This window comes from Schistocerca serialis, chromosome 3 (assembly GCF_023864345.2).
Source record: "Schistocerca serialis cubense isolate TAMUIC-IGC-003099 chromosome 3, iqSchSeri2.2, whole genome shotgun sequence".
NCBI lineage: Eukaryota > Metazoa > Arthropoda > Insecta > Orthoptera > Acrididae > Schistocerca > Schistocerca serialis.
This window is the reverse complement of record NC_064640.1, coordinates 48,917,394-48,939,832: the sequence shown is the minus strand read 5'-3', so window position 1 is coordinate 48,939,832 and position 22,439 is coordinate 48,917,394. Positions and strand designations below refer to the sequence as shown.

General features: G+C 40.5%; 1 protein-coding gene across 1 annotated transcript in view; it reads left to right on the top strand.

Annotated features, from left to right (window-relative positions):
- LOC126470674 (uncharacterized) overlaps window positions 1-22,439 on the top strand; it is a 1,002,968-nt gene that overhangs the window by 315,365 nt on the left and 665,164 nt on the right. Inside the window, exon 3 of the mRNA XM_050098669.1 lies at window positions 19,130-19,274. Coding sequence (XP_049954626.1) covers window positions 19,130-19,274 — 145 coding nt within the window. The remainder of the gene's footprint in view (window positions 1-19,129; window positions 19,275-22,439) is intronic.

Genomic DNA, 22,439 nt, shown 5'->3' with positions numbered 1-22,439 from the left:
TAAGATTACTTTAAGTGAATAAGGCACCAGGCAGGATTCGAGTTACATTTTACACTGAAAACTACGCGGAATCGGTTGCTTTACTAGCTCGTATTTTTTCGAGAATCTTTCTGTGGAGCTTAGAAAAGACGGGAGGTCACTCCTGTTTACAAAAAAGCGTAAAAGATCGGAAGCACGTTATTACAGACCAATACTGCTGCTGTCTGTTGCTGATTCTAAGACCAAACATTACGACGTTCTTGCAGGTAAACAAGCTTCTATCAGAGAATCAGCACAGATCCAGAAGAAAACATTCACGTCAAACATAGCCTGATTTATTGATACATGACGTCTTGTAAACAATGGAGGGGAAAAGAGAGATTCCGTCCCTATGCTGTACCACATTGTCAACTAATTACAAAGATACCATCATACGGAGTAACTTAGCAGATGTCATATGATTTCATGAATGTTTCACTGATAGAATGCAATACCATATGACGGACGCCGAATGTGCAACAGCAACGAAATTAAAATCGAATTTTCCCCAAGGTAGCATAATAGCAACTCTAATGATCGCAATATATATGAACTCCTTTTTTTTTAGGATAAAGAGTGCTATAAAACTGTTCGCGGAAGATTCTGTCATCTACAGAAACGTTTTGACGTTGGACGATCGTAAGGAATTGCAAAAATACTTGGAAAAACCTTCCACTTGGTGTAATTATACTATACCCCAACAGAACAAATAGTCCTGTCACGAGAAAAGTCACGTATAACCCTACCACTACGATTGTAATTTAGTATGCTTTTACCTGAATAACAGAAACTCTATGTTGCCACGTATAACTCTCTTACTAAAATTTCGTTTAGTTTCCAAATAAAGTACACTATGGGAGGAGAGTCCTGTTAATAGGGAAAGCTAATCAATAGAGTTGCCCTTTTTACACGATTTGACCGTGTGTTGTGTCTAATGGATAAGTAAATCAGAGTATTCACCTCTTTTCCTAAGATCTTACCCAGCGGTTTGCTAGAAACGCAGTATGAACAATATTATATTGAAGCTAGGAAAACTCACTTCCAAGCTCATTTAGTGGTGTAAAATATGTACTAATGGTCGCCAGTCTATCCAGGAATTATTTCATGAACAGTGAAGTATTGGAAAAGCAGTAGTATGAATTTTGCCTACTTTCTTGCTACTGTTTAATTTGGTTCTTCAAATATATATTACTGCACTTAAACAAACATTACGTTTTTAAAGAGAAAAAGCCCAGCAGATAACTTCAAGGTAGCTAAAAAGAAATTGGCCAATGGGAACCTTTAGAAAAGCACTTCCCATAATAAACAAACTTAAATAGTAAAATACTTAGATACTAAAGCACGCACGTTTTATACTCATCTTTTCACTTCAAGAAAACCTCTTTCTGTCTGGAATTTACTTTCAAAAGCTATTATTCTTTGAACTAACTCTGTATAATCATTTGCCGGCCGAAGTGGCCGTGCGGTTAAAGGCGCTGCAGTCTGGAACCGCAAGACCGCTACGGTCGCAGGTTCGAATCCTGCCTCGGGCATGGATGTTTGTGATGTCCTTAGGTTAGTTAGGTTTAACTAGTTCTAAGTTCTCGGGCACTAATGACCTCAGCAGTTGAGTCCCATAGTGCTCAGAGCCATTTGAACCATATTGTATAATCATTTAACGGATTCTAGTAACTGGGCTTCACTCTGACTGAATTTTATGTAAGCAGACTTTTACTATAACACTTTGCAATAGTTAAGAAAATGTCCCCATTATTTACACAAAAACAATTTAAATTGTACCTCTTTGTATTAACTTTGCACTTCATAGGTCTGTAAAACAGGATACTAGGATTAATCGAATACCGGGAAGGAGCCTATATAGATGTATGATTAGGATGAAATAAAATGGTGAACCAGGTTGTTTAAAGTTCAAGAATGATTATTAAAAAACAGTTTAATTTAATGGTTCACGCTGAACAAAAGTAAAATACAAATAAATCTCATCTGGTGGCTGTACGCTTGGGTTTGGTGAACAGTTACGACAGCTACACTACCCACAGTACGTTCTGCAAGTATCTTGCTGTATGGGCTCAATTTCTCTTCTTGGCGTCGTTCAGTTTTACCTACAGTAGCCCGACGACTCGCAGATGTGCCGTAAGCCGTTTGCAGTCTTCATCAGAGACATTTCGGTGCAAATTTGCAGGCAAAGCTTATCCTGCTTCACAAAGATGTTGCCTCAATCACTGCTCCCTTCAGACTGAGTGACTTATTTCCCCCGCTCGCTCTAGGTAGCACGCCAATTCGACCTTGCCAGCTTTTCCATTCCCCAGAGCCACTTTCGTTTCAAACGAAAGCTAACTGGCATTTACATAACATCTATTTCTTACATTGTTCCCACGCGTGACCATTTCTTAAATTGTCAAATTTACGACAACATGAACAATTTATACACGAAAATATTTTTAAATACAAAATGTCATCAGAAAGTTATTTAACATAATAAACAATTTACATAGTATTTTACGTACGTTACTCACATACAATGCAAAGAATTTCAAACTCCAGTATAGCACACTTTACATTTACAGAAAATATAGTACCAATATGAGAAAATTTTAAAGCAAAACAAATTATGAAAAGTATTGTATATGCCCCTATTTTAATTATGTGTCCCTACAGATAAGCATGATTGAAATACCCAAAACTAATAGGTGGCATTGGTTCATTTACACTAAAGTAAAGCATTGTCCTCCTGAACAGACACTACACACTTATGTCTGTTACAAGTTACATCATAAAAACACACTTTACACACAAACGTATTAACATTAATAATACAAAATTACTACACTTTAATAGAACAATTTTCTGCCTCCAGTATGGATATGATGGCAGTCATTCTTGGTGCCTGTGAACCAATAGCATACGCTTCTCTTTTGGCTGCCTCTTTCTGAGATCAAAAGCAGTCCATTTTACATTTTCTTTAAGAACACTTAGTGTATTCTTCCTTGTAGGCCATTCGTTTGTTATGCCCCTTAGGCTGCGATATTTCACTTAATAGTCCTCTAAGTGACACATTTGTTTCAATTTTCCATCATTGCACATTTATACAAAAGTATCTCAGGACGTGAAACTTGATAGATACTAATATGGTTAAAATAAAATTTATACATTATACAGGCATTGTATGATAATAATAGTTACAAATTTTTACACATTTTGCCTATATACTTCTTTAGGTCAACAATGATTCTAGTTCCTAGTGGGTTTCTGGTCTTTGGATAAACCAGAGAGTATTCCTTGAATTTCAAAAGGACTGTATTAAACGTATTTAAATTTTGAAATCTCGTAATTTACCTCACTAGATTTTTCGCGAGCTTTAACAAGTACCAGTTCACCAATGTTATATTTTGAAAATTTTACATTTCCATCGCGTCTTTTGGCTCTTGCTTCTGCTTTTCGTCTACTTAGTTCTCTCACTATGTCGTTATTCTTTACCAAATCTGTTTCTTTACTGGGTAGGTATTCTAACATCGCTTCCATTAAACTTTTAGTTTTGAGGCCTAACGTAATTTCTTCAGGTGTGAAACCAGTGGTTTTGTGTTGTAATGAATTCATGATTACTTCAAACTTTGGTATAAATTTGTCCCACGTTCTATGGTTCTGGTAACAGTATGTCCTGCATAGTCTTCCTAATTCTCTCGTATAGCGCACTACTGGATTATTAGATCGATGGTAGGCTGAAATGTGTGTAATTTATATTCCGTTTTGCTCCATTACTTCTAACCATAATTTTGTAATAAATTGCGGACTATTGTCAGATAGTACTCCACGTAGTATTCCTATGTCATTAAAGTATTCCAGCATTTTATGGAAAACTACTTTAGCTGTGGTTTTCCTGACTGGATACACTTCAATAAATTTTGAAAATACACCTAAAATAACTAGAATGTAGGTGAAATTTCCAGATGTTTTAGGTAGGGGCCCATATAGGTCCACAGACAGTTGCTGTAAGTTATCTAGTGTATTGAGACTCTGCATAGCTCCTATGTTAGTATTGTTGGCCACTTTACCTCTTTGACAAACATAGCATGTCTTTAAATGTTCTGTAACCGTTTTCAAAGCATTACTCCCAATTTCGAAAATGCTTTCAATTTTCTCATGGCGCTTTTTCGCCCCACAAAGTCCATATGCCAAATGAAAGTAATCAATTAATTCTGTTTCAAACTGGGATGGCCAACAAACTTGCCGATCTGCACTATTTTTCCACTTTCTATTAAACAGTGCACCTTTAAATATTTTGTAAAATATCGGTATCTGTGGGCAATCGTTACCGTCAAATCTGATCTTTACTGATTTCCACACTTCATCTTCGTTTTGGAATCTCCTATTTTTACACATTTGGCTATTCTTTTACTACCAGTTACCTCTTTTAAGTATAACATTTTAAAAGTTCCATCCTCATTGTTTTGTTTTTCCCATAATAATTCTTGGTCTATCATCATCTTCCCATGAAATGGTATTCATCTCTTTACGTTCTAAGTCGGGTGGTTCTTTCTTGTTTCCGACTGCAAAATCCTTTACGATCTTGGAGGAATCTTGGAAGAATTTGATGATAACAGATTTATTACGGTGGATGAGCTGAGTCACGGTTAGGGATGGAGAGTACTTCTTAATTTCGAGAAATACAGCACTGTATTAAAATAATTTAGTACTTGGTTGCAGTGAAGGTGAGAAGTACATTGTACTGGATTTGAGAAGTAGAAAGTGTAGCATCCATATTTTTGGTACTTTATATCCTACTTTGTTGCTTCTTTGAAAGTTTAGTCAGGGTGATGTCAGTATTTAGCAATTTAATTGGTGTTTAGGTATGTAAGGATTGGAGATGGCTGTGGAACAGTAGCAGGAGCTGTAAGCCAAGCGAACCCTTGTGAAGAGCAGAAACGGCACGCACTGGCAGCCATTTTAAGGCAAATTAAGAGCTGAAACGGCTGACTGTTGTTTGTGTGTGGATGCCGACAGTGAAGGCGCAGGCGTGGCAGTGGTGGACCTTCTATTCTATCTTCTTAGGAGGCTGTGGTACTCGAAAGAATGAGAATGTGGGGGGGGGGGGGGGGGCAGAACATGTGAGTTAAAGATCAAGACCCCACAGAGAGGACTTAGAAAGTAGGTGGGTATAAATTTGTTCTTAGAGGAATGCTGGTATAAAGCTAGAACATTTATTAGTCTCAGTTTTTCAGAATAAAGCGATACTCGTATAAAATTGCCGTCTCTCAGCAATCCCTACGTCGCTGTCTGAGTCTGAGTGCCCATCGCGCCGAGACATCTTTAGCAAAGCGTGATAAACCTCCGTTCGTTTTGGAGTGTCGTGCTCGACGAACGACATGCATGGCGAGATAAGCTGCGATGTCGACTCCACGCGATTTGTGGCGGCTCTCAGTGGCTAACCCAATCTGGTAAGAGATGTATAGACCGAAATCCAGCCATCCAATCAGACGAAGCATGCCTAGCTCATCGAAGAAATGCGCAAGTACGTGTTTGTTTATTCGCCACTGGTGATGTTTGCAACACATTTAATGGCAAACAAGCCCAGTGCGTGCTATATCAATCAGCTGTCATCTTAGATCGAAGCAGCCATATCGTATTACCCTTGGAAAACTTCTAATATATCTTCAGTACGATACTAGGTCGTATCATACACACATCGTCCATCGTGAAAGCTCACAGAATGCTTGTTCTTTGCCACCAAAGTGGTGATGTCATTCTGACACTTCTTTCATACGTATTGATGTGTATTAGAGAGTTGTATGTTACTGATATTCTTCCATGCCGTTACAGTAGTCATACTACCATACTATCATACTATCGTTTCTCCCATCACTGCTACCGAGCGAGGTGGCGAAGTCAGCACATTGGACTCACATTCGGGAGCACGAGTGATCAAATCCCCATCCGGTCATCCATATTTAGGTTTAACGTGATTTCCCTAAATCGTTTAAGGCAAATGACGGGATGGTTCCTTTGAAAAGGCACGGTGTACTTCCTTCCCTATCCTTCCCTAATCCAAGCTTGTGCTCCATCACTAACGACGTTGTCGACCGGACGTTGAACTTTAATCTTCCTTTCCTTTTCACACCACTGCTCTAATCGTATTGTCTTCTGCATAGCGATGGATTTATATGTTGTTGTTGTTGTGGTCTTCAGTCCTGAGACTGGTTTGATGCAGCTCTCCATGCTACTCTATCCTGTGCAAGCTTCTTCATCTCCCAGTACCTACTGCAACCTACATCCTTCTGAATCTGCTTAGTGTATTCATCTCTTGGTCTCCCCCTACGATTTTTACCCTCCACGCTGCCCTCCAATACTAAATTGGTGATCCCTTGATGCCTCAGAACATGTCCTACCAACCGATCCCTTCTTCTGGTCAAGTTGTGCCACAAACTTCTCTTCTCCCCAATCCTATTCAATACTTCCTCATTAGTTATGTGATCTACCCATCTAATCTTCAGCATTCTTCTGTAGCACCACATTTCGAAAGCTTCTATTCTCTTCTTGTCCAAACTATTTATCGTCCATGTTTCACTTCCATACATGGCAACACTCCATACGAATACTTTCAGAAATGACTTCCTGACACCTAAATCAATACTGGATGTTAACAAATTTCTCTTCTTCAGAAACGCTTTCCTTGCCATTGCCAGCCTACATTTTATATCCTCTCTACTTCGACCATCATCAGTTATTTTGCTCCCCAAATAGCAAAACTCCTTTACTACTTTAAGTGCCTCATTTCCTAATCTAATTCCTTCAGCATCACCCGACTTAATTAGACTACATTCCATTATCCTTGTTTTGCTTTTGTTGATGTTCATCTTATATCCTCCTTTCAAGACACTGTCCATTCCATTCAACTGCTCTTCCAAGTCCTTTGCTGTCTCTGACAGAATTACAATGTCATCGGCGAACCTCAAAGTTCTTATTTCTTTTCCATGAATTTTAATACCTACTCCGAATTTTTCTTTTGTTTCCTTTACTGCTTGCTCAATATACAGATTGAACAACATCGGGGACAGGCTACAACCCTGTCTTACTCCCTTCCCAACCACTGCTTCCCTTTCATGTCCCTCGACTCTTATAACTGCCATCTGGTTTCTGTACAAATTGTAAATAGCCTTTCGCTCCCTATATTTTACCCCTGCCACCTTTAGAATTTGAAAGAGAGTATTCCAGTCAACATTGTCAAAAGCTTTCTCTAAGTCTACAAATGCTAGAAACGTAGGTTTGCCTTTCCTTAATCTTTCTTCTAAGATAAGTCGTAAGGTCAGTATTGCCTCACGTGTTCCAGTGTTTCTACGGAATCCAAACTGATCTTCCCCGAGGTTGGCGTCTACTAGTTTTTCCATTCGTCTGTAAAGAATTCGCGTTAGTATTTTGCAGCTGTGACTTATTAAGCTGATAGTTCGGTAATTTTCACATCTGTCAACACCTGCTGTCTTTGGGATTGGAATTATTATATTCTTCTTGAAGTCTGAGGGTATTTCGCCTGTTTCATACATCTTGCTCACCAGATGGTAGAGTTTCGTCAGGACTGGCTCTCCCACGGCCGTCAGTAGTTCCAATGGAATATTGTCTACTCCGGGGGCCTTGTTTCGACTCAGGTCTTTCAGTGCTCTGTCAAATTCTTCACGCAGTATCGTATCTCCCATTTCATCTTCATCTACATCCTCTTCCATTTCCATAATATTGTCCTCAAGTACATCGCCCTTGTATAGACCCTCTATATACTCCTTCCACCTTTCTGCTTTCCCTTCTTTGCTTAGAACTGGGTTTCCATCTGAGCTCTTGATATTCATACAAGTGGTTCTCTTATCTCCAAAGGTCTCTTTAATTTTCCTGTAGGCGGTATCTATCTTACCCCTAGTGAGATAGGCCTCTACATCCTTACATTTGTCCTCTAGCCATCCCTGCTTAGCCATTTTGCACTTCCTGTCGATCTCATTTTTATATACACGGCATGAATGATATTCGATAGCGACATTTCGAAAGATAACCAGTTCATTTGCGATATTGTATTGATACAGGAATAAAATACACAAGGATAAACATCAAGTTGTACCATTTCGTGAGGTAGGATGATTTATTCGCATATCTAAAATGGCTATAATTATGTTAACGAGTTCGTCTATTACTCACTGGTAGAGGAGTTTCGTAACTGTGAGTGACAATATAATCAGCGAGTGTTCTACTGTCTTTAATTCTCTTGTTACTTGGTTTTCGGCTCTCAAGACCATCGATAGTTATTTCCTAACCATTGCTTTCAAGCCAACAAGTCGCTACGTATATTCGTAGTTTGTGTTTTCATTCATGGCGATAATTGTTTATGCCATTTAAAAATTTTATTCTATACCAAATCTATAATGAAGCAAATTTTTAAAGCTTTATTAACATTGACGTGGCTAATCTGCAGGCAGTTTACTTCAAGCGCCTATAGCCTTGAACATAAATATTCTAGTACTAAGCATTCTCATCTATGTAAGCGTCTATAGAAACTATTATTACTTCCTTGTCACTTACGTTCGATGAACTTTAACTTATAGCTGCGTGTTACGGTACTGTTACGGTATCAGGGCTGCAGACAGAAACAAAAGTTAATTATATAACACTGATCACCCTTAGTACGTGACAGATGCGCTTAACGCCTCAGACCTTACTAGGTGACACATTACAGGAATAGGATGATACTTATGGTGTGAATATAACGTGTACTACTGAATAACAGTTGTTTTCATAGGCGGGGCCAATGAAGATGATGAAATAGTGAAGACGGATCATTCTTCGCATCTTTGTACAAATAACGCAGTTCTGCAGCTTACAATCAACAAGAAAAAAAGACAATAAATCATAAGTAAAACACTTAAATAGTCTCTACTCGGTGTTAGCTCCATGTTTCTCAAAATAATTGAAATCTTTACAGAGACAATCTTCTAGGTTTTCAACAAACATTTAGAAGTGTTTATTCCAAAACAAGATCTTCTGAAGCAGATTCCTCAGGCAAGTGGTAGAGGTCATAGTACATGTGCCACAGAGAGAGTTTTCGTTGGTTGAGGGTCGAGAATAACAAGGTGCAAAAGTAAACTCCTCTTATGTTTCGCCGGTCGCTGTGGCGGAGCAGTTCTAGGCGTTTCAGTCTGGAACCGCGCTGCTGCTACGGTCGCAGGTTCGAATCTTGCCTCGGGCATGGATGTGTGTGATGTCCTTAGGTTAGTTAGGTTTAAGTAGTCCTAAGTCTAGGGGACTGATGACCTCAGATGTTAAGTCCCATAGTGCTTAGAGCCATTTGAACCATCTTACATTTCGTCGATGACGAAGATAAAATGGTGTATTCCTCATCGATACTGGCTTTATTACTTGATTAATAGAAAATTTAATTTGTTTCATTCCAGCCGGTATCATGTTGGAACTGAGAAGAGACAGAACTAAATTTCTACACAGGATTCAGGATCATAAATGTTTCCGTATTCACATCCAATACGAGCGTCAGTTAATTGGAAAATATGTCTCGCAGCCTTCATTCGTACTCTGTGAATAACAACGCTTCGTTAACTCACTTTTCCTATGAATGACTTGATTTTAGATACACTGTATCACAATTAGCATTGCTCGTTTTCGTCAACTGCAGCGAACCTGCTACTGACTTCAGACGCCTTGATCTGTTAGCAACATGTCTTTTATATAGGCCTCAACGGCTACTAGAACTCACCTTGAACATGATATTCCATCCTACTTAAGTTTCCTTCAAATGTACTATTTATAGCAAATTGCACATTTCAGACTACTTAACAGGAACGTTGATGATCATTAGGTGCAAAAACTACCCTCTACTCTCACCAAAGCTCGCGTTTGTAAAAACAGGTAAATGGAACCTTTATGTGCTTACTTCACACTTCCATTTATTTTAACATGTTAACCGCACTTTGTTTTACTGAATACATAGTTTTCTGCTACAGTCGTATGTACGAAACGAGTACCTAAACCCACCTATTTTCCGCTATTCTCCTTCATTGTAACATGATTAGACCATCACTTCCATTTTCTAGTAGATTACCGAAGCCTGAATGCATATACTACGTAATGGGCATTTACGGTTTTTGTATACTGACTGAAGACACTTCGTTTTCTGCTCTCAGTCCCCAGTTCGCTTTGGTTTACTTTACTGAATTTGGCGTTCTACGGCAGAACCACGAAAAAGGTTTTCAACACTGGAACTGTGTAACTCAAACGTATCTTACAGTTTTAAAGTAGTAATGGAGAGGAAGTCCTTGGAATATCGGATGCACAAAATTTATTATAGCACGCTGTTGTTGGAAGAAAATTACTACATGGGTTGCGAGTCCATATATGACAAATGATTGAGACGTTTGTTTAGAATATGAGAATTTTAATTTCCTGTAGCGTCATGGAGCTCAACTGTTCCGACAATAAGCTGTAAAATGGGCGTAATGACTCAAACATGTCGCGCGTAGTAGAACAAAGCAGCTGAGTTGGGATAATTTACTTGTTTTTTAAACACTAGAAATTTGCGTTAAGTTTCACGTGCGTAGGTATTTCGCGCGAATCCTGCCTCGGGCATGGATGTGTGTGATGTCCTTAGGTTAGTTAGGTTTAAGTAGTTCTAAGTTCTAGGGGACTTATGACCACAGCAGTTGAGTCCCAAAGTGCTCAGAGCCATTTGAACCATTTATTTCGCGCGAAAACGTAAGTAAAAAGTATTTAATTGGCACTTTTATGTCACCTGCCCACCGGCCATAATGCGGTGGAGAATTGTTCGCGAAAGGAAAATACTCACTTTCGAGTTCTAGTCAAGCTTACAGTTTTAATCTGTGAGGAAGTGTCACTACTTCGTACACCCCCTTGCACCCTGTTTCATTAAAAGCATTGAAGAGGAACGGATAGTCCTTATGAAGTATTAATGAAGAGTTATTAACTCAGAAGTAATGACCATTGTCGTGAAGACCTTTATTTCACAATGGGACTATGCAGAAACCACTTTTTTAGGAAGCGTTTAGGCTACTTACTACGTTAGCCATTCACAATGTCCTCTTTCGGGCCACAGTTGCTATTTGAAACTTTAGGAGTGATGATTAGGTGAAGCCCCCAGGAACACGGTACTTACTATTTCATAAGTATGTGGGCGGCATAATCATAGAGAAGGATTGTCGAACAACCGACATACAGAAATGATTCTCTCCCCTCCTCCGTATCCCCAAGTTCGTTCGTCCACCCTCGTGGACGACATTCGTCGAAATGTCTGGTATTGGAGGAATACTCTTTCTTTAAAAAAAGAAATGTTTTGAATGTATATGTAGTGTCTCAAGCTTTCCTTTTGTTGCTTTCCAAATTAAATACTTCAAATACAGCATTTTCGAGCTCGTTTCTCATGTTTTTATTTCTGGTCTAGGATTTGACGCTAAGCGAAAAATTATAGGGGTAGTTGTATCAGTGTGCAATGAAACACTGTGCTCTACACTAATAAGAACGAATGTCTGTTAAAGCATTGACTCTAATGCGAGAATTTTACACTATTTGTTTAGAATTGTTCGAACTGATTTGCTGAATTTGATCTAACAGACATATATCCGTACAAGGCAACTTCCTTAGGAGAAATATAAATATACTTTCTCATAAAATTGTGGGGCAAAATAACTTCCTGCAGATACTTTGGGAAGAATGACATACATTATCAATGGTTAATTGTCGGTGGTTTTACCAAGCATCGGTCCACACACAATACTTCACGTTTTTGCTCTACCTTCTACAGTCACTGTGGATAAAACTAACAGAACTGCGTATTATGGTAGAAATTAGCAAAGCTTTAATCATTTATGTAGTTGCGGTTTTTATCGTGGAGCTTGTTGGCAACTAGGTAGCTACACTTCGTTGATAGAATTGAAGAGCAGCGGAGTTAATTCACACGTCTTGTTTCATACGAGAAAGTATACGGAAAACTTATCGTATGCTCTCTGAGTGTGTCTCTGATTAGACATGGAGAAGAAGGCGGAGCGCAGTAAAAACTCGCTCAGCCTTGGGCCGAGTCCTCTCCAATCAGAGAGAAAGCTGCGCTGATCTTCGCAGGTGGGCGTGGCCGGGATCGCAGGCGAGGCGCCGCCAATCGTTGCCACTCAATTAGGGGAAGCGCCTTGGCACATAATATTTATGTTCGCCGCTAAACTTGCGGATCACACCAGATTATCAACTCCAGCGGCTGCGCCAAGAGGGTTCTTCAGTTTTGATACTCGACACGATATCGACAGCCACGCTATATTCCAAAGCACACATCACTTTCTGGCTTCGGTTTCGCAACATGCAGAAGCGTCTTTCTATCGAAACCGTTCGTGTACTTCCAATTAACATGGCATTAATCAAAAAGTCTTATTCGTGCATTCACCCCTTCCTGAGTCTACAAAACGAGTTACAGGTTTCGTGTTTTCTCTTTTTAATCCAACACACGTGATTCTAATCGTTTGAACATAAATTATGTCCTCCTACGCTCCAGGGAACTCTGTCTGCTCGAATTATAATTGCATAAAATTTTATCAGTCAACTGAGCTCATCTGTTGGTGCCTTAGCACGTCACTTCCGCACCGTGTCTCTTGCGAGTGATGGGAAACAAATCCTCAACGAATCCTATCGATACTTCCTCTTTAAAGCTGGCCATTGTACGCTCAGTGTCTAAGTTTTAGTCAAATCAAAGAAGTCATGCAGGTGTTACAGTAAAGTTCAGTCACGACGTATTCGTTCTCAGACATTATATTAATATCAGAATTCTTCGAGAACACATTTAAAGCTGCCTTGTATTAATGTTTCGAGGCGATATTCTGTTTACAAGTTTCCAAATTTTTCTTATTACAATAAGAGCAGATTGTCACTGTAGTTGATAATGAAAACTACATATCGAAAAACATCCTCATTGCTGATAACTTAAGTAAATAGATAAATGAGAACGCAGTTTTCTCAAGTAATATCTCGACCACGCATTCGGCGGGACCCTGTGCCTAAATTTAATCCTACCATTCTATCAGTGTCCAAGACTGCCCTATCTTTTATTGCTCATATCATGCTCTACCTAAGCATACAAAAGTTTTTAGGGTTTGTAGGGGGGGGGGGGGGGGGCGCTAGACCTGGAGGAATAGAGTATTGTTAATTGGTTGGAAGACGAGCAGCGAGTTCTAAGCTGCTATAAGAAAGTTCCACTGCCGACCCTGTTAAAAACCTGCGTAATACCGGTGAGGGGGAGGGGGTGGCCTACCCTTTGCCTCCTGGGTCTGGGTGCCCTTGGCTCTACCTCCCATTCTATCAACAGGCACGTTTATCTACTGTCATTACAGCATTCTTAACCCTACGTGAAATTTAAAATTTACAGAGTAATTTTAAAATACTGAATATGGTTAAAATGAAGGGTTAAAGATCTGTTATTTGATATGGTGATGTTGACCATGTGATGCCTGTCCGCAGCATGTGAATGAACAGCTGCTGCTCCTGTTATGCGTTGCATTACGACTCTGAGTTGGGGTGTGGAATGAGAGTCGCATACTTGAAAGGGAGAAATACGTGTATAATTAATAGGAAGGGTAAATTTTTGTAAGGAGGTGAATAGAAGGAGATATGTGCTGATGGAAACGCGGCAGCAGCACTGGTTGGTTGATGGCTCAAGAGTGTGAATGTGCACATCAGGTTTCTGGGATGTGTAAGATCTTTTGGGAGCTGAAAGGTTGGACGGCTTGTGTGACAGGCGGCCTGGCCCATTGAAACGTTGTGCTTTGTGGCTGCTGGGATTTCTTTCTGAAACGCCTGCACATCTGCTGCTGAACGGTGATCCGAAATTAAACTGCGAAGTAAAAGTAAAAGCAAATGGATTTTTAAGCCTCGCTTGTTTCAGTTTTAATGTTTATTGTTCTGTAGTATGAAGCGACTTCGCCATCTACGGTGCAGTGACGTTTTCCTGTCAAATAGGACGAAACACACAAAGAAGACTTGATGTCTTGATTACTGTGACTGGCCTACATTGGCCAAAATTCTTAACCAATTACTTTAGAATAATTATTTCGGGTCATCTGCGAACGAGCTCTGAGCACGTAGTTACAGATGGAGGCAAAGTGAAAACAAAAAGTTTTATGCCGCTTTCTAAAGAGACTATATATTGATAAAAATAATAATCCGGAGGATTTCGCCATTTTATCGTAGTAAGCGTATTGGTATGCAATATAATGACACGCCCCACTAGATGGTACCGACAAACTTTGAGGAGTTGTAGAGAGTGCCTTCAGGAACAAATTGGGATAGGAACAGTGGACACGGGTTACGGGCCACGGCTCACTGCAACATCATCCAACGACGCTAAAGAGTGTCAAAATTATAGGGACCAACACTTGTTGCGAGACCAACCCTTCGTTATGAAAGGTGTTTCTGTGGAGGCCATCTACAACATCTAACATTCTCATTCCTGTGCGGCCCATTGCGAAACGTTCTGCATGCTTTCCGTCAAGCATACGAACTCAGGATTTCTGTGAAAGGGATGGACCTGGGTTCGTACCGTAACTAACATTCCAGGTCTGAGAGTAGAAGACAGAACCTCCATCAAGACGCTTCGTAATACTGATTACACAATCCTTCTTCGTACCATTTCTCTGCGTCCAAATCTGTGAGATTTTGAAGAAGACACACATCACGTCTCCGAGCGCTGGTCATCTTCTTTATTGTTACCAATGTAGATTTTAATTTATTCTAATCAAAATCAAATCTGAGGGGCGACAGCAGCCGTGGAATTCTCAGGAGAGGAAAAGTTATGCGCGTAAGTGCTCATAAATTTAGGGGAAACCAGTGAGTAGAAAAGAATCACTGAGGCATCACAGGAGGCGAACATAGATAGCCTAATGATTAAGGCGACTGTTGATGAAAAGTGGTCTATTTTATTTTGAGTCCTAGTGGTCTCACGCACGCATTCTCATGCATTTTAGACATTTCTGTTTCAGTTATGGCATAGTCTCTAATTTCATTTCCATTTATTCGATCTGGATAGAATACATGGTGTCAAAAATAAGTATTCCATATTTTTAGAGGTGGGACTATGGACCTCGACAAGAAAAATTCTAGTGAACATCTGCTCTAAGACTCATATCTTTAGCGCTGTGAGCTTTTATTCGTCTTCGCTGCTGTAAAGTACATCTCTTCTCCCGAACAGATGCTCATAGCTTTTAAGGTATGCATCCCCATGTTTATTTTTTTTTGTCCCTAATGTCAGCTCTCAAAACATGGAATACTTTTTTAAAACTCCGTATAAAGGATCAGTATTAAAAAAGGTACCTTAAATCTTGAAAAGTTTCCTTGCTTTCGGCAATACACTCATGGCTTTAGTTATGCAAATTCAAACAATTAATACGTAATTAAATTGCAGGTCACGTACTTATCTCTACTGTAACACTCTGCTAAAATGTTTTTCTTCCATTTTCCTAATACAAAACATGGTGGTCCGACTAAGAAAGACTGACATGTCAGAAGGCCTACCGCAAATTTTTAGTAAAGTTACAATGCTCTTACGTTTATGTTATGGAAGTTCGAAACTTCCTAGAAAATTTGAGCTGTGTTACGCAGCGTTGTCAACACTTTTGTTTTTCTATCGTAGAAGAGCAGAGACTTTGGAACGAGATCCATCTGGCTTAAAATTTTAATTTCTCGCGATCTACATCTACATCTACATTTATACTCCGCAAGCCACCCAACGGTGTGTGGCGGAGGGCACTTTACGTGCCACTGTCATTACCTCCCTTTCCTGTTCCAGTCGCGTATGGTTCGCGGGAAGAACGACTGTCTGAAAGCCTCCGTGCGCGCTCTAATCTCTCTAATTTTACATTCGTGATCTGCTCGGGAGGTATAAGTAGGGGGAAGCAATATATTCGATACCTCATCCAGAAACGCACCCTCTCGAAACCTGGCGAGCAATCTACACCGCGATGCAGAGCGCCTCTCTTGCAGAGTCTGCCACTTGAGTTTATTAAACATCTCCGTAACGCTATCACGGTTACCAAATAACCCTGTGACGAAACGCGCCGCTCTTCTTTGGATCTTCTCTATCTCCTCCGTCAAACCGATCTGGTACGGATCCCACACTGATGAGCAATACTCAAGTATAGGTCGAACGAGTGTTTTGTAAGCCACCTCCTTTGTTGATGGACCACATTTTCCAAGCACTCTGCCAATGAACCTCAACCTGGTACCCGCCTTACCAACAATTAATTTTATATGATCATTCCACTTCAAATCGCTCCGCACGCATACTCCCAGATATTTTACAGAAGTAACTGCTACCAGTGTTTGTTCCGCTATCATATAATCATACGAAACGCGCCGCTCTTCTTTGGATCTTCTCTATCTCCTCCGTCAAACCGATCTACATTGGTTTAATTTTACTCGACAATTTAATGAAGAGTACAAGAATTAACTCCCGACTACAAAAGTGTTGGTGACGGCCAGCCCTGTGTTACTCGCTATCACTTGAAGGGGTATGTGCCCTACATACAGCTGGATGGGTCAGGCACACTACTGCTGCGATTGGGCGTCAGGTCATGTAGTCTCAGTGTCACTGTTGAAATGTTGTGTGTGCTAAGCAGCATTGTTTATTTAAAATAATCCTCACATTTCTTTACAGAGATGCAGTTCTATCATCTACCACTAGTTTTTTTCATTCATCCATTATTTAAATTTACCCATGAAAAGTGAGCTGAGTAGCAGGAGTTATATTGTCGCCCGTCAGACTTTGATTAGAATAAATTAAAATCTACATTGGTAACAATAAAGAAGATGACCAGCGCTCGGTGACGTGATGTGTGTCCTCTTCAAAATCTCACAGATTTGGACGCAGAGAAATGGTACGAAGAAGGATTGTGTAATCAGTATTACGAAGCGTCTAGGGAAGGTATGCAAGTGATAGATGGTGGGTGGAACTGCAGTTTCATAGGGAAAGAGTGACTTGGACTCTTCATTGAAAAAGTTAGAGTGGGTCATAATTCATACGATGGTTGGTTCTCGCGAATGATTTCATTAAATGGCAAGGGAAGGCGGTTGAAATTACTACGGGAATGGACATGCGTGTGTGCAGATATAAGGGAGGTGGCTCGAGCTGATACAGGCAGGCCAGCACACCAGTGTTCTGGACACAGTGGGCTGCGGGAGACACTGGGCTCGCAGTTGCTTGAGGATGTGTGGGAACTTTAGAAGCCGGTGCAGGAGACGGTAGAGGGAATGTAAACGAATACGGAAAGTCAGACGGAGTGTCAAGTATTTGGAGGACGGAGATCTACGCAACATTTCCGTATATGAGGGATGAAGGTTGGATTGGGACGTACAAGAACGTGCTGAAAAGTAATGCCTCCGAAGTTTTTATTTTGTTCCCAATATCGGTTTAGGTCTTACATGTCATACATGTTACTCGGCCGTCTTTCCTGCTCGCTGACGTACGTCTAAACCCTCTGCCACTAGAGGGCTCCAAATTGTAGCGTGTAGAATGTTAATGAGTAATGTAACTAACAGAGTGCTGTAATCGAATTTCGAATTGGAAGAGTTCCTCCACACATGAAACACACTCTCATCTTCAGCATGGCAACGCCAGACCCCACACAACCGCTGCCACATCTGCTACAATCCGACTCCTTGGCTTCACGGTTATCGCACATTCTCCATACAGTCCCGACTTGATAACATCCGATTTCCACCTATTTACAAAACTTAAGGAGCACCTTCGACGACTTCACTTTGATAGTAATGAAGCGGCGCTAGCAGAGGTGAGGTTGGGGCTCCATCATCATTGTCAAAAATTTAACAGTGATGGTCTCCGTTGGGAAAAATGTGTTCGTCGTCAGGATGATTATGTTGACAAATAAGTATTTAGACATGAAGAAAAAAGATTTCGACCGTTAACAACATCTTTTTTATTTAAAAAGCTTACTTTTCAGCACTCCCTCGTAAGGTTGTCGAGGAATTTAGTGGCCATTTTCGGGCGGTTAGCAGCTTTAGTAATTGCGCTTTTTTCTTTCTGACGGGTATTAGATGGGGATTCAAGGCTAACTTTCGATCGAGTGGTAGACCAACGTATTGCGCTTTTTTCTTTCTGACGGGTATTAGATGGGGATTCAAGGCTAACTTTCGATCGAGTGGTAGACCAACGTATTTCAGTGTTTTAATTAGGTGAACTGGAAGCGCTCTGGGGTTCGGGTAGCTTTTCGTATAATTATTGTCTGGGTTTTTGCAGGGTTGTCGGAAAGGTAGCACTGGTTACAACAAAAGGTGAATATATTTTTCAGAGACCATGTGCCGCTCGTGGTAGCCGCGCAGTCTAGGGCGTCTTTTCACGGTTCGCGCCCCCCCCCCTCCCCCTCCCGTCGGAGGTTCGAGTCCTCCCTCGGGCATGGGTGTGAGTGTTGTCCTTAGCGTAAGTTAGTTTAAGTTACACTAATTAGTGTGTAAGTCTAGGCACCGATTACCTCAGCAGTTGGATCCCATAGAACCTTACCATAAATTTCAACTTCAGATACCATGCACTTCGTGTAAGCGTGTTAAGTTTGTGAAAATCTGCCACATCCAGGAAAAAGATGCCTCAAATGTATCTAAGCTCAGGGAAGTTGTAGTATATCGGCACTCGTGAATAATACTGCACTGTAATGACGAACATTAAGCTCAATTCCTGTTCTTCGGTTAGAGTATAAAGCCCAGTGCTTTTATAGATATTGTTAGAGAGTAAGACTTGACTTAATCTGAGGCGTAGTGGGATGGTGAGATTGGTGATTATGAGATCTGAAACTTTCCAATTTTACTGTCGTGACCTCTTACTCGATGTAAAATTCGTTTGTGACAGTGTGACAGTTTCGTATTAGAAATATGTTAAGCTTCTAGGATATTATATATGTATGTAGTGCACGATGCGATTATCGTTCGAGTGAACGCTCGTGCCGTACGATGTAGAGATACTGTCAGTAAAGTCTGACCGAGGCAGCGGAAAGGCGGCGCTAGCGTTGGTGCACAGCAAACGGCGGCGCGCAAGATCAAAGCGCAGAGACTCAGCGTGTGTGTTTTCTGCTTGCAGAGAAGGACCCGTACCCAGTGGATGCTCTTCCCACGTGCAACCACGCGCTTTCCGTGTGTCAGCAAGAGCGCAAATGTATCAAACTGTTCGACGATTTCAAGTCCAACTGCAAAGTCCGGGATCAGAAATGCCGGATGGAAGACAGGTAAGTCTGCACTTGTTGCTCTTCTTGACATGCATGTTTTGCTTGTAAATTTTATGTTTGGTATTTCTCCACAACAAACGTCAGACAATAAAGTCCTTTAGGACTTTAGGTCTCAGTAGCAGAAAAGTCAAAATGCCATACTCAATTTGTAACAGCTCTTGCCTGATGGGCATCTTAATTTTATTTGCTCTGTTTTCTTTCAGCTAGATGATAAGCTACCAGTTGTTTTCCTTAGTGCAGATGGTACAATTTCCGAAATGGCACCATTATCGTCATAGCATGTAATTTTTTTTTTTTATTTTCCAATATATGTCAGTGTCGGACGTTGTGCCATTGTCCAGTTCCAGTTGAGGCGCATGAGGGTAGGCCACCAGCTGCCCAGCAACAGCATATGGCGGCCGAACATAAAACAGTTTAAAATCAGTAGCAAAATTGAGAACACTGCCCAGTGCGAGTCAACTGTAATAAAATAAATTGCCATAGCACCAGAAATTGTCAAACACTATTAACATCAGTATCAGCGAGCTAAGCACAAAGACCAATTACCTGTCTAATTTCAGTCCGTTGACTTCCGTGTTTGATTTTTTTTTTTTTTTGCGTTTTTGAATATCTTCAATCTCTATGTATACCTTAGCATGGTAATGACTGAACCTCGCTAAACTTTAATTTAGGAAAATCAAATTTGCTGGTTCCCTGGTGCTAGTTCATTGTACGCTACTACCAATTTATCTGTGTTGCCCAGATGATAGTTGCTCTTGTCTTCTTGAGGCTGGGTGTTGATGTTTCTTTTAGAAGGTACTGTGTAAACTTGACCGCATGTGCGAAGGAATTTATATACTCATGGTGTGGCAAGTGTTAACGTATCCCTAGCAAAAATGGTCAATAGAACTGGAAAGGAGAACCATGTTCAATCAGTGTGTTTCTCTCTATAATTCACTCAACATCCTGAAGCAACAACAGCTGCGGGTTTCACTAGCTATAGAGTATTTCCTTCGTCAGAACACATTATCCGTACCACCTGGGCGTCAAAGTCGTGTTCTGTTCCTTCCGACGATTCACAGAAGAGGTGAAAATAACAAGGTTTGCTCGTGTTGTTTGGGCAAAGTTCACAATCTGTCGCACTGTTCCCAGAAATGAACGTGTTTTCCTAGTTTTCAACTCAGAGACTTGGGTGAACATAAGCAGCATATACTTAGACTTACGTGAAGGGGTCCAGAATTGCAAAGCTCCACTAAACAGATCAGGGATGTATTTATTACACATTGAGGCAGTTACCACCAGCTGACTGTCTGAGGAATGCAAACCAAGCGACTCTTTGCCTGTTAAGGCATTAAGGATAAAACTCACTATAGAGGGCTCCGAATAAACGATAATATCGAAAGATTAGTGATTAACTGTAGAAGAATTCTTAAAACAATGCCTGAGCTGGAATAGCGTTGGAGGGAGGGGGCTTCTAACACTCGGAGCGGACTGCTGGCTAAAACCAAAACTGCAAGCAGTCGCTTCTTCCGATGAAAGGAAACCACCACCCTTCTGGCTAAAGACGGGCTAATCGGGTCCGTCCGACCGTCATGTCATCGTCAGCCAATGGCGTCATCTGGCTGCGGCGTGGATGGGAGCGGCGCTAACAGACTGCTTCCCTGGCCGTTGTCGGGTTAGCAGATCTGTTGTCGCTACTTCTGATTCAAGTAGCTCCTCAGCTGGTATCACGAGGCTTTGTGGATCCCGTTCCAGTTCTTCCACCATGGAAAAGTCCCCGAAAGCAACGGGAATCGAACCTGGGGCCCCCGCGTGGCACTCAGTAGCACTGACCACTTTCTTAAAATATTATTTATTTATTTTCCCCTTCCCTTCAGCCCTTCCTTGCGTTCTACAGAAATACAGCCTTAATAAGCTGTATTCAGAGGAGTAACACAATCAATAACTTTAGTTAATTATTATACGAACAGAAAAGTTCAACCCTACTTCTTGGTGTAAAGTAAATTAATTTTCCTTAGATTAATTGTAAGTCCTTGCAGTTGCACAGCAGTAGTTTTCTCTCCTTGCAGTAAACTAAAATGTCTTATCCTCATCAGTACTCGCTGTAGACGACCTTTTCGCGTAGATCAACGAAATATTTTTAACAATTACTCTACATTCACTTTCTTGCTTAAAAAAGAACAAAACACAGGCATATTAAATAACATATATATATATGTTTTTAATACTACTTTTTTCTCCTTTGAAGGGTCTTCACAAAACTATACACACTAATGATATATATTCTTTTATAAAACAACCATTTAGCAGTTTTTCAAATAATGTTGATAATATATTTCCAAAGTCTCTTTTTCATGTGTGGGAACAGCTCCGTTTTCCAATACTGTGTTTCCGTGTAGTCTTGAACTGTGTAGATGTCTCCATTTCTGTTTATGATGCAGTTGACATAATGTCGAAGCAAACACATCATGGTGTTTTTTATTTCTTGGTAGTATTCTGAGACAGGTCGGGGGAGTTGGTAAGTGTTGTAACTCGTTTCCAAGTTTCCTGTGAGAGACGCTAATCTCTTCCTGACCCACTCAATGGTAATTAACTGCTCGCAACAAGTAAACTTGTATCTCATACGTGTCTACTAGACCACATTTGAGACACTTGTCAGTTCACATAACAGAATACGGTTTGACTTCCCATTATTTATAAAAGTATTGATCAAAACTTTATACCAAGTTGAAACCACTTCTAATGAATGCATATTCAAGCCGATATTTTCCCACACTGTTGTCCATCCGACATTTGGGTGCTTTAGTTTCACTGGATTTCGCCTGTGCCTCTCTTTTTTCATTCATTAGTTAAGTCCTTCGTCGTTAAAACTGTTTTTTCGTACAATGCTGTCACCAAGGTAACTCCCTTCCAGGTAAAATTTTCTTATAACGTTCAATTTAAAATGAATTTTGCTTACGACGGCTGGTGGATTTATACTAGCGAGGGGGTGCGATGGTATTTGACTTCTTGTTAACAATCATGCTGGATCGGTTTACGTACAATTCGTTCGTCTTCCTGCTAATATCCGTTAATTCCAAGCCTCTGTCCTGTCTTGATTTTGTGATCGTGTTGTAATTTAGCTTGAACATATGGCCTCGTTAACCATACCTTCTGGGCAGTTGCATTACCTTTTTGGCTTGGATT